The following is a 13,405-nucleotide window of genomic DNA, read 5'->3' as shown; positions in this document are numbered from 1 at the left end:
CTATGCAATGAGAGTTCAAATTAAAGGAGGAATTTGAAATAAAGAATGACTCTTTGAAGAGTTGTGCTTAAATAGAAGATGCATCAGTCAAAATAATTCACGCACTTACAAAGCAGAAAAGCACAATCAACAGATTAACTTCACGAAGTGCTACTCAATCACTGAAGAAACACATTGAAGAACCTGGTCCTAAGTATAGAATCCAGCTAAGAGTTTTAGCATTGATTTTTAGAGTTAAGAGTTTTAGCGTTGATTTTTAGAGTTGTTCATTGTGTTTGAACTATTGATGTAATATTAGTTTCAATGTGTTATAACCTGAATTAGGAGCTAGTCTTTGAGTTGGAAAAAACTCAGAGACTTTGGAAAAGCATACCAGGGAGGTGTGTGTAGTTAGAAATTAGAGTTTATAATTTCGAGTTGTTGAGTTACAGGGATTAGAATTTATAATTCCTATTTGTTGGTTACAAGAGTTTTGTAATCAGTCGTTGTTGAGGCTCAGAGTTATTTAGTGAAGTTAGGATTAAATCCTGTAAAGGTACAAGTCGTGATTTTTTACACTTTTTTGAGCCGAATGTTTTCCACGTAAAAATCATTGTGTTCTTTACTTTCCGTTTTACTGCTTCCTTGGAACACGTTAGTGGAACACGTCAGGTAACCCGTTCCATCGATAAGCAACAGTTAGACGAAAATAAGATAATCAGTAGGGCACGAATTCTTAACACACAGGTACTCTTTTAAGGTCTTTTACAAAAACCACTACAGGAAAGTTGGTGTAAAAGCTACTAAATTCTAGTACCTTGCACATCATCAACTTGCCTTCCATATTCTAAACAATGTCGACCAGCAAACCACAAGTTCCATTCCATTCTCTTTCCCTCTCTAAAAGCATAAAGACTTCCAGGCAGAAATACAACATGCGATATCGTGCGCGTTTCTGCTCATTCCTACATGTTAAAGAATAGTAAGATACTCGAGTGGACCCAACTGATTTGCTTCTTCAGCAAAAATTATTGTTCCGCTCTCATTTGTAAGCAATTACAGGCATGATTGCAGCAAGGAAGAACCAGTTGCATGTACCTTGTTGGAATACAACACTTCAAATGGTTAGAAAACTAATTTAGGAAAAGATGAGGAGGAGAAAATACAGGTGAAATCCAGCTGTACAAAACCAAACAAGTGAGAGTATTTGCTTCAATAACCAATTGAACTTCCTGACAGTGAGAAGTTGAAAAGTACCATTATTAACTCTCTTCATTGGGTATCTGAAATGAGGTCTTCAAGTTCTTCGATAATGGCATCATAGCAAAAGAGGTATTGCTCCTGAAATAAACAAAAGTAGTTTAGTACAGACATTCCGTGCAATAAGTACCTAAAAAAATAAAGAGTAAAGATCAGTTGAGTCTTTAAGAATGTTAGAAATACAGTAGCACAGATAAAGTCCCTAGGGAGGTCCAACGGATGGAGTCTAAAGACGTACATAAGAGCTATTAAGGTCATGTACAAACCCAAATTAGAACAACAGAAGGTGCGGGTGTAATACGGCTGCACCAGGGATCAACCCTTAACCCGTTCCTTTTTTTTATTGATGGACGAATTGACACGACATATTCTACGTGAGTTGTTGTGGTGAACATTATTCTCAGATGACATAGTTTTGATCGACAAGATGTGCAGTGGAATTAATGATAGTTTGGAAGCTTGGAGATGGATCCTAGAGTCTTAAAGGTTTCAGGGGATAAAAAGATTTTGTGGACCTGCTGTTAAGGGGTACACCGCACGGGTGAATACAATAGGTTATGTTTCACAAAATGTTTAATTAATATGGTTGCATTAAGTAATAAACAAGAAACGCTAAATTTCTCAGGGAAATATACATGCCATCTATTACCCTTTTTCTTTTTTTTTCCTGATGGCACTTTTATAGGTATTGCACCTGCTAAAAATGCTTCTTTAACTAACCAAAAATTATTGCATCCACGATTATCCACTTATGTAATTCTTTTATGACGGTGGTGTCCGGGCCAGCTTGTGCACCACTTGACTATTCGACCGGGTATCTGCTTGTGTAACATTATTTCGATCATCAATTTCAATAACAAAGAGAAGCTGATGTTACCATGGTCTGAACCATCCCAATTCGCTGAGACCTAAAAATGGTTAACGTGTTAACAGGATCTAGAGCAGACATATCTCCAACCAGTACTCTTTGGATGGTATTATGGATTGCACAGTATGTTCCAGTCCTGCCGATACCTGCACTGTGTAAGAGATAAACATGTCAGGCTTTAGAAAGGATCAACTATGGAATGTTTAAAAAACACATTTACAGGAAGGAGGATGACAGAAACCTGCAGTGCACCACAATTGGTCCAAGACTGGGTGGGATACAAGATGTTCGTTTCACAATTTCACGAACAGCAAGAGTGTCCTTTGGAACCCCATGGTCGGGCCAGTCGGGATATTGGATGTGTAAAACACATAAAGGTGGCTCTTTTGACTGGCAAATAGCAAAGAGAAAGGATCACACATTTATTACCATCTCCGTCATAATATGGGCAAGAAGTTAATGTTAACTATAAGGATGGCAATTGATGGAAGAATTGGGCAACAGCTACATACCATTGTAGAAACCACTTATAAGATTGAAGATTGCCAAAAAGTATTCATTTACAACAACATACCCAGTGTCACAGGAAAATAAATTAAAGATTGCCAATAGATACTTCCACTAAAAGTACAAAGTTGAAGAAACCACATTTCTGATATCATAATATGAAATAAATCAGTTGAACTGCAAAGTGAAAGACTAAAGTTTTCTTTACTCCCAACAATAAAAATGCCAGAATTGCATGATCGAGATCCACAGAGATTGCCGAAATAACTGTAGTAGCAATTGTGAAATCTTTTCACAGAAAAAAATGCTTAATTATAACCAAGTAGTCCATTACCACCTACTACATGGCAAGAAAAAAACTAGATCTGCCATAATTAATTAAAACACAAGATTAAACGAAAATAACTAAACATTCAAGTTGTCCTCATGTAAGGAAGAGCAGAAACGGTGTTGTCATCTATCTCAAATAGTTTCCCCAAGCATACAAGATAGGAGGACCGAGAAAGGATTCCACAGTAGAATACAGTTCTACGAAATTGGATTTTGAAAATAGTGAAAGAGAGGTGACGAACTACAACAGAATCTTTTCCAGACCATGCTGCTTAATTAGCATTCATAATCATTATCTATGATTACTTTAGAATTCTTGCTGCAACTAAAACAAGGCCTTGAAACCAGGGAAAAGGCATGTTTCCAAAGCCAAACCTGGATGGTTTAAAACAAAACAGGCGTTTGATTTTTTTTAAGAGAACTGGTCACCAGTTGAAGCTAGAAATGGAGTTGCATCACTTATATGCTTAAGAGGGGACAATGAAACAAAATGACACAAAACTATCCAATCGATTGTTAAATTAATACTGATGAAAATCATCATCTAAAATTCAAAACTATTCCCCATAAGCTGCAATCCTTCTTATTTTTGCTCTTAAATAGAACCCAAATCCGAGGAGAACATATGCCAAAAGAGCTATACGTGCTCATAGAGCTTTAAACAAGGGTATCCTAAAGCCAAGGACTGATAATATTACTGGTGAAGAAAAGTATCAGCCTGGATGCATAAAAGGGTGTAGAAATCAAAACATGTACATGAGCAACTCTCACCCACTATCAAATTAATCGGGTAAATAGCCTTCAGCGGGTTACGTATGCACGTCCAACATAATAAGATTCTTCTATGTTATTATCCTTGTGTACAACACAGAATATTTTACTAACCTGAACATAGTTCACCTCCAGACATCGCAGGATCAATGACGTCTGAGTTGTCTTTATCCATTTCGTAACAATACATATATTGCCAAATCTTCTGGGACCATCATCCGCTTGAAAATAATCCCCACATTTGACAATCTGCATTACATTTTTCATAAAGAGGCAAAGATGAGATAATAAAAATGATGCAATCACCAGCTTAATCACTTACAAATGAAGTAAAAACCTATTAGATTAAATGCTTAAATTTGTTCAGAGGTTGATAGGTTTTACAAAGTGATTGAAAGCGAAGGACGAATAGCCTCTCTATTTGTGTGCAGAGTCACATATAATCCAGAATAAAAGGTCGTGAAACAAGGTCTCTATTTTCCTTCTATCCATTTGCACAGGAAATTGTTTCTCAGCTACCCAAGTTTTAGGAACATAGAAGGGAAAGAAGAACTTATTAAGTCTAAATTACAATCCAAGAAAAGCCCCCAAGCCTTTGCACGTTAGACTTCCCTAATCCTTCCGCAGCTCGACTAACCAACAAAATAATAGCAGTTTTCAAACTAGAGAAAGAACACAAAAATAAACAATCTGCGAAGCTTATTAGAAGGGAAATCCAGGGCCTTTTCCCGTGATGGAATATGAACTGCATTTGGAACCTCCCTAACAGAAGCTGATTTTCTGCAAAAGTTATTCACTTCCAAGCTTTGTATTCCTCGCAATGTCACAAACTAGTGACCACATGATATCCTTAAGCACCATGCGCAGAGTCTACTTATACCAACTACGTCAAAATACGCCCAAGCTCTGAAATAGTCTTCAGGAGAAACATATCCTACGCAGGAAGTTTGACAGTGATGACTATATCAAATTCCAATAGACCTTAAGCGCTTCACCTCTGACTTGAGTTAGGGCCAAAAAGGATGATGTCAAAGAATGCAGGTACAACAACAACAACAACAAACCCAGTGTATTCCCACATAGTGAGGTCTGGGGAGGGTAAGATGTACGCAATCCATACCTCTACCTCTAAAGAAGTAGAAAGGTTGTTTCCAATAGACCCCCGGCTCGAGACACGGAATTCTGAAGAAGTAGAAAGGTTGTTTCCAATAGACCCCCGGCTCGAGACACGGAATACTAAACAAATTCATAGTAAAGCATGGAACAACTTGTTTTAAAGAATACCTCTAAAGAATGCAGGTAGAAAATGAGAATTTAATTTAATTTAATACCAACTTGTTTTTATCTTTTTTGAGAAGATAAGCAGCATATACATTGAAAATACCAACCTGCTTGTTCCTTGTTGTATACATTGTTATACACATAGAGCCATGAAATAAAGATTGCCCAGACAATATGAAATTGCTAGATCTAATTATAAAAGAGGATAAAATCAAGAGATGAAAAAGGCAAAAAAAATTACCATTTTACCTATGAAGCAAATTTTTTATCAGAACCCTTGTCACATCTTGTTAACATTACAATGATTACCTGGTAATTTAAAAAGTTGAATACCTTGTAATTGTCAACCAATTGTGTAAGCATCACAATCACAGGACAGCGATGCTGGATTATCATTTCCCAGAAGTCTTCAAAAGTGTGTGGTAGCGGACCTTGTGTTGCAATAAACTGAGACACGTTTTCGGATATCTACAGTAAAAAGGAGCACTAAGCAGATCGGTGGAAGAAAGCTTGACATTTTCCAAGAGAGTATGGAAACAAGTGGCATGGTTAACTAATTCCAAGAGATGGATATAGAAGCCTACCTTAATGAAGCTTGCATTTATATATCCCCTAGTTGACGGATCCAAAACAACCCTGTTATTGTCAACTGAGAAGAATGAAGCTTGATATAATTATTCACAAGCTACAATTCACACTTCAAAGTCAAATGGAAATTAACAGAAAGTGATCTGCATACATGGCAGAACATCCGTGTATCGATTTTTGCTGATGTTTACGCTGTTCAAAGCCACTGAGCATCTACTCTTCCTTTCTGAAGCTCTCATCCTAGTTGCCTGAGTCATAAGAGATGTTGGAATTAAGGATAATAACATGCTACTTGCAAAAAGACATGATCACAACAAATAAATAACAAAGAAGCAAAACAAACATCATGCAACAACAATTTTCTCAAGACGTAAGAGAGCTTTCCATTGACATAAATTTAACCTAACAAATCTCAACTTTTAATAATATTCAAGTTCATTTATCCTGTCATCATTTTTAAGTGGAGCCACCACCAGCATCATCCACCCAAAGCATCATAAAATGGATTCTCGAATTGTTTTTTGGATAACTAGATATAAAAGCATGGAAGTTACTCATCTACAATATGCCGATGATACCTTAATTTTTTGCGATGCTGATGAAGGGCAATTATTGATACTGAGATCAATACTAGTACTTTTTGAAGGAGTCTATGGCCTTCATATCAATTGGAGAAAAAGTCAGGTGTTCCCAATCAATGAAGTCCCAAATATGGTGGAGTTGTCTAGAATTCTGGGAGGGGAAGTAGGTTCCATACCTACCATTTATCTGGTAATGCCTTTAGGTGCCAAATCAAAAGTTTTGAACATCTGGAATGCAGTAATTGAAAAGTGCGAGAAGAAGCTAACAAGCTGGAAATATCAATACATCCCCCTGGGAGGTAGAGTCACTCTCATTAATTCAGTTCTGGATGCCCTTCCAACCTACATGAGTTCTATCTTTCCCATTCATGATGGAGAGCGACTAGAAAAGATTAGGAGGGATTTGCTCTGGAAAAGGAGAGTGACTCTACTGCGCAACATCTAGTCAAATGGAAAAAGGTTCTCCGGGGGAAGAAGCAAGGTGGGTTAGCAATAAGGAATTTGAAATTGCAAAGCAAAGCTCTTAGATTGAAATGGTTATGGAGGTATTCTCAAGAGCTTCAAGCATACTGGGGTAAAGTAATCAAAGCTAAATATGGAGAGGAAAATAAGTGAGTGACAAAGGAGGTTCTCACACGTTATGGTGTAAGTCTATGGAGGTCCATCAGAATACGTTGGCCTCTTTTGAAGAACAATACAATTGTCAGGACATGTAATGGAAGAAAAACATCTTTATGGGAGGACAAATGGTTGGGCACTTAAAGTTTGAAGAATCTTTTTCCTGAGATGTATAACCTAGCAATGCAAAAACAAAACTAGCTTAGCTAACATTTGGACACAACAAGGTCGAATCTCCAGTTTAGAAGGAACTTCAATGATTGGGAAATTGAAAAAGTTACAGAATTTTTCAGTGCTCTGGACGGTTTTAAAGGAACGGAGGAGGAGCCTGACAGGTTATGGTGGATCAAAGACAACAAAGGTACGTTCAGAGTGAGCTCAACTTATAAGTTTTTGAACCAAGGTGGACAACAGCCTCCACAATGGCCTTGGAAACAGATTTGTAAACAGAAAATCCCTTTTAAGATGGCATATTTCATTTGGCTACTGGCAATAGAAGCAGTTCTAACACAAGAAAACCTCAAGAAGAAAAGGTTCTCTTTGTGTTCCAGATGTGATTTGTGTGGGGAGGAGGTTGAGACAGTCAGTCATTTGTTTCTCCATTGTAGTATAACAATTCAACTCTGGAGAATTTTCATTGGTCTCGAGGGTTTTGTTTGATCACACATCTCCTACACAGTTGGGAAAAGCTAGGGATGGAAGCATCAGATAAAGATAGATGGAGAATTGTTCCAGCATGCATCTGGTGGACAATTTGGAAAGCAGAGATCTACAGAAGATCAAGCTGAACTGCGTCAAACATTTTTGTTTTTGGTGAACGCAGAGGTACCTAGAAGACACTGAATCCATTATAGATATCCTAGGTTCCTGTTAGGATTAAGATTCAGATTTTCTTCATTTTTTGACAAGTTGTAAATATGGTTTTTCAGTACAACCTATGTATTGGTTTCAGTGAATACACACAAATGTTACCTTCTCAAAAAAAAAAAAAAACTAGATATAAATGAGTGCAGTGAACAATACATAAATGAACTCAATCACCAAAGGAGCTACTCAATATTTACCTAAAAGAATTGAAAGGTGTTTTTGCTTCATATAGGCACTTAATACCATCTAACTCCCAATATAACTCCATTTTTTCACTTCAGAGTTGACACCTTGAGTGAGGCTTTTTCTAGTATGTTAAATTATCACTTAGTTCCTAACTCACCCTTATTATTAACTACTCCCTCCAATTCAATTTGTTTAGCCTATTTGGACTTGGCATGGAGTTTAAGAAAGTAAAGAAGACTTTTCAATTTTGTGATCTTAAATTAAATATATGTCAAATGTACCAAAATGTTCTTTAACCTTATGGTGTTAAACATGTCATGCAAAAAGTTGAAAATTAAGAGTTGCTAAAAAAGGATAAAGGTCAATTCTTTTTCAAAACGGACTAAAAAGGAAATAAGTAAAACAAATGGCATCGAAGGGAATATAATCTTTTCCCAATGCAGTTCCCAAAGCATAATAAAGAGTGATATAGTAAAATTACCATTCAATTTATTTTTTGTGTTGCAAGTCATACCGAACAAGTAAAAATGAACAAAATTCAACATTTTAAAGCTTTCATAACATCCTCCTCTTATCAAATTCCTTAACATTAACTAACAAAACAAATTAAGGAAGAAAGAAAGTACTCCTTCAGTTCCTTTTTATTTATCAGATTTCACTTTTTAAGAGTCAAACTGCATGTACTCTACTGGGATTTTGAATTAAAAGGGAAAAACAAGTTTCTCAATTAAGTGAGGTCCTTCAAGTTTTAAAAATTAGGTAAAAGGAACAAAGAAAAAATCAGTTTTTTTAAAACATTTTCGCTCCAACAACTGAAAAGGTTGCCTCAAAAACTATAGAAGTAGTCATATAAAAGTTCTATTCCTGCCTACGCCTTCTTTCCAATCTCTGAACTTCGGGAATGCTTGACCTAGTCTCAACAACTATCAAAGTTGTTCGACAACTATGCAAATCTCAACAACTATAAAAGTTGTCTCAACAACTATCAAAGTTGTTCGACAACTTTGATAGTTGTTGAGACAACTAATGCAGTTGTCCAACAACTATCCCAGTTGTTTAAGCGACTTCATCTTATTTAACTTAATAATATTGTGGATCCACTTGTCCCTTTTTTTAATTAAAGACTTGGGAGGTCTTTCAACTCGTTTTTCTCTGCTCTTTTGACCAATATTTCAAGATGTAGCTTTTCATTATTATACGAGAAAGGATTGCAATTTACAGTATTTTTCATATTCAAGCATCAATATAATAAATTTAAAATATTAAATTATTCTAATTGAATTTAACTCCAAAAATTAAATTAGTCAAATTGAGTGAGGTAAAGCAAAATGTAACAAGTAAAAAGGAAAGGAGGGAGAATAATGGACCTGCAAAGTCATGAACTCTTGACGTATTTTTTCTGGAGCAGAAAACCTCTTATCCTTGAAGACTTTGAGTGCTTCCGAGCAATAACGCTGCTCACCAGGCGATAGAATGACTCTCTTCGGAACTGATTCGTCGGAGAAATTGAAAGGTTTGGCGGCCGAAGATGATGATGATAGGGGTTTGCCGGAGGTAGCCATGGCCGATCTCCGGCTTTGATTCTGAATGGAAAGTCCGCAACCCGTGGCTCCCGACTCCCCTTTTTTATCGTCGCCTTGTCTTTCTCTATTTTACGCACGATAGATCTTCTTTCTACTCCCTTTCAATGGAATGTTATACTCCCTCCATTCATACTAAAATAAAAAGTAGGTTACTTTTTTTAAAAGGGAGGGAGTATCAAATTTTGACTTGACTACTACTTTATAATATCTTTTTGGCAAAATCACCTTTTGTATTATGTCGGTTTTGTAAGTTGAACACTTTTATTTATATGTTTGTCAGTTGTATTCCTGAACCCACTAAAAAGCAACATTTTAAACTCTTTTTTGGTGAGTGTAACACCAACGCGCCGCTCCCCTTTCTCCTGAAGAGAGACCAACACACTGTGGACCCCATCACCGGGGGAGAGACCAACACGCCGCGAGCTTATCGTGGAGGCTCTCTGTCTCCGCTATCCAAACGCGTCCCAAACCCCATCCAAAAATCCTGAAATTCTCCCAAGACATATTTTAGCCTCCTAAACATGTTCCAACTTAAAAAACAACATCCCGGAATCAGGAAGGCCAAAATAAAAATTCCAAAAGTTTTGGGATCTTGAAAATAACCAAGTCCACAATACTTAGTGAAATTTTCATCCCTTGGACCCCTTTAAGCATGCAACTACAACTGAACCGAGCTTAGAATCTTATGGTCTATTACAATTATAAATTAGAATAATTAATAATTAAATTTTTTTTTAAAAAAAACATATAGAAAAATTGAGTTAACGCCAAATTACGTTTGTGTCACATAAGTTGGGACTAAGACATTACTCCCTCCATCCATATTTGCTTGTCCATTATATTAAAAATAGATGTGCAGCAATATTGGTTCAATTTGAAAAATCAATGGCTAATTTTTCATTTCTGCCTATTTTACCATTGATATTAAATACGATTCATTATCCAATAAATTTTTCGACGTATTAAATTTATTATATTCAAAAGATAATATAGTAACTTAACCCTATCATTTACTATTTTTTAAATTGTGTGTCAAGTTAATAGTGAATAACAATTGATGGACCGAGGGAGTAACATATACTGAGCCCATGCTAGCACGGGCGCTTCAGTATCTAGTCTTATAAACATAAAAAGAAATGAACACATATTCGATATATATTCTTTCTACTATCTTTAATATGTGGGGCATTTAAGATAAAATAAAGCATATATGATTGGAAAAGCGACCACTCTTTATAAAAATAAATTAATTTTTTTATAATAGCAACCACTAGTGGACGCTATTTGATTAAAAAAAGAAAGAAAAAGAAAATATTTTGTAGTTGATTTTCTTTAAATAAGAAAAATTTATAAATTGTAGAAAATTTGAATAATCATGTTTTTATTTTTGCTCACAAATTAAATATCAAATCCATTCCAAATAATTAAAATTCTTCTCTAACTAATTTAAATTTTTAACTATAAATTCATCTATACAAACATAATAAATTTTTTATTTTTAAATTTGAATATTTTTAACAAATTCACAAAAAGTTTAATTTTTTTCAAGCGAAATTCACTAATTTTTTTCAATATTCACTATCACTCACTTTTAATATAAATTTAAATTTTAATCCCCCCAAAAAATAAAAACATTTCAAATTTAAATTTTAATTAAAAAAAATGAAAAGAATTAAATTGAAAGGGAAAATTAAAATAAAAAATAAAAAGTGAACGTGTGAAGGGTGGGGGGTGAGAACGGGGCTGGGAGAGGTGTGGGGGCTGAGGGTGGGGTGGGGAGCGGATGGACGAGGTTGGTGGGGTGTGGGGGGTTGGGGACGGGCTGGATGGGGGGGGGGGGGGGGTATGGGGGGGGAGAGGGGTGGGGACGGGCTAGGGTGGAGTGGGGAAGGTTTTTTTTTTTTAAAAAAAAAATTATTTTAAAAATATTTTTATATTTAAAAAGATGGAGGGAAAAAAACCTTTTTTATTTTAATTTTTTTTAAAATTATTTTATGGAAGGGGCTGGGGCTGGGGCTGGGGTGGGATGGGGCTGGGGCTGGGGGTGGGATGGGATGGGGTTGGGGGTGGGGTGAGGGTGGGGACGGGCTGGTGTGGAGTGGGGAAGGGTTTTTAAAAAAGAAAAAAATATTATTTTTATATTTAAAAAAAAATTGGAGGAAAAAAAAAAGAACCTTTTTTATTTTTTTATTTTAATATATATTTTTTAATTATTTTAATGTAAAATTGATCAAAAATTGACCCCCACTCGCACCCCAGGGGAGTGACTACATTCTCCTTGCCCTAGTCATCATTTCAATGCCACATAGGCGAGGTCAACGGTCAAAGGGTGCAAAATATTATTTTTTAATAAGTTCAAGGGTCCAAATGACAAATATGTAAGTAGAAGTGTCCAATTTACAAAACCGACATAATACAGGGTCCAGAAGGTCATTTTGCCTATCATTTTTATTATTGATTGATATTTAGAGCATTATGTCTTGAAAGTACTTTAAAAAATAAATAATAAATATTAGAAAAGATTTTTTATTTTTTTTTGATATATCAAAAGTGATAAGTAAAATAAAAATTTATTTTAAAAATAAGTGACAAGTAAAAGTGAACAACTAAAATAGTAGTACATACTAACTAGGGAGTTTGGGCCACAAATGACAAAAGAGTTTTAAAATGAGGTGTAGGTGACACGAGTCTTAATAATTGAGTAGAGGTGACAATTACTTAATTATGATTTAAGAAAGTTTTGAAAATTTTAAAATAACCCACAAGTTTTTAAATTTATACTTTGATCCAAATATTTGTTAATATATAACGGGGAACGAAGGGAAAAAAGATGTCTTTTTCTCTCTCCTCATCCGTTGTTATTTTCTCTCTCTTCGCGATATTTATTGTTCATTGTTGTTGTTGCTTTATTCATCATCATCTGATTCATTATCATCATCTTATACTTCATTATCATCTTCATATTCTTCTTGTTGACCATTGTTATTGTTGTTGTTGTTGTTACCCCAACTGCTGCTCTTTAACCAAATTCTTATGTCAAATTTTGTTTCGTAAATCACTTTCAACTTTGAAATTTACTTGAGAGGAGACTTTGGTAAGTCAGATTATGCTTTTTAGTTAAATCTGGGTAACTGCTAGTGTGTTGTTTTTTCAACAATAGCTTGCACGTGAACATGAATGCAATACAAGAGCAATTAGTTTAAACTGATCCATTATCTGCGGCAATAGATAAATGTTCTGTTGTAATAGTAGACTCATGTTGGATGGATTCATGTTTAAGGGTTTTAGGTGGCCGTAATATGAATCGAATAGATGTGTATTATGTTGCACCAGATTAGTAATCTGTTTCAACAGATAAATAATCTGTTTCATCAAATTACTAACATGTTTCGAACAACAAAATTCAGATATAGCTCCTGTCACACACAAAACCTGACAGATAACTCATATGTTCTTGCTATTGACACTGGAATCAAATTATTCCTTAATTGTAGATATGACATTCGTTAAGAAATAGAAATAGACAATACGAAAATTAAATAAGAAATAAAAAGTCAAGTGCATCAAACATAATTTTTTATAAAACAAACAAAAAAAATACATAGATAACAGAAAAAAATCTTAATTATTATTATTATCATCATTATTATTTGTATGGTCAGCCGGCCAATCTTCAAAGGGTAGCAGCAGCGCCCTCTGCAGCCTGCAGATCTCCCGCAGCATCCTTACTCAGACAACGGCCAACTTCCAATGCAGGTCATGAACCTCCTTCTGCAGTTCCCTCATGACGTCTCGTAAAATAGCGACATTCCACATAGGATCAGCCATATCTAAAAACCGCATAAGTTGACAAAACACACACGTAAACACAAAAGTAAAGAAAAGAAAGAATTCGAATGTAATGTAATACAACGTATATTTACACAAAAATCAAGAAAAAAACTTACGAGAGATAGGAAAAAGCTATCAAGTCCTTGAAGAGAAAG

The 13,405-nt window shown here is 35.3% G+C and overlaps 1 protein-coding gene across 3 annotated transcripts; it reads right to left on the bottom strand.

Annotated features, from left to right (window-relative positions):
* Window positions 1-678: 678 nt before the first annotated feature.
* LOC107872795 (protein-tyrosine-phosphatase PTP1) lies at window positions 679-9,632 on the bottom strand. Of its 3 annotated transcripts, none has more exons than XR_001674975.2 (9): window positions 9,204-9,588; window positions 5,736-5,832; window positions 5,581-5,645; window positions 5,330-5,464; window positions 3,830-3,964; window positions 2,349-2,497; window positions 2,117-2,253; window positions 1,237-1,320; window positions 679-1,077 (listed from the first exon to the last, which is right to left on the bottom strand). XR_001674975.2 is itself a non-coding variant. In XM_016719401.2 (9 exons), the coding sequence occupies exons 1-8, from the start codon at window positions 9,396-9,398 to the stop codon at window positions 1,252-1,254; spliced, it is 987 nt and encodes a 328-aa protein (XP_016574887.1). In that variant the 5' UTR covers window positions 9,399-9,632; the 3' UTR covers window positions 679-1,077; window positions 1,237-1,251. The 3 variants fall into 3 exon arrangements, 2 of the variants coding, with proteins under 2 accessions (XP_016574887.1, XP_047269601.1); XM_016719401.2 differs by having other exon boundaries at window positions 2,117-2,258; window positions 9,204-9,632; XM_047413645.1 differs by having other exon boundaries at window positions 679-944; window positions 2,117-2,258.
* Between the last annotated feature and the right edge of the window lie 3,773 nt (window positions 9,633-13,405).

Source organism: Capsicum annuum, chromosome 6, assembly GCF_002878395.1.
Source record: "Capsicum annuum cultivar UCD-10X-F1 chromosome 6, UCD10Xv1.1, whole genome shotgun sequence".
Taxonomy (NCBI): Eukaryota; Viridiplantae; Streptophyta; class Magnoliopsida; order Solanales; family Solanaceae; genus Capsicum; species Capsicum annuum.
The sequence above is the reverse complement of the archived record's forward strand: the minus strand, read 5'-3'. Positions and strand labels throughout refer to the sequence as shown.

What these genes read in the sequence shown, in the direction of transcription:
- LOC107872795 (XM_016719401.2), bottom strand. Translation starts at nt 9,398, where the DNA reads ATGGCTACCTCCGGCAAACCCCTATCATCATCATCTTCGGCCGCCAAA. An exon ending in AAGAGTTCATGACTTTGCAG is followed by an intron (nt 5,833 to 9,203) that starts GTCCATTATTCT and finishes CTTATGACTCAG; the next exon opens with GCAACTAGGATGAGAGCTTC. An exon ending in ATACACGGATGTTCTGCCAT is followed by an intron (nt 5,646 to 5,735) that starts GTATGCAGATCA and finishes CATTCTTCTCAG; the next exon opens with TTGACAATAACAGGGTTGTT.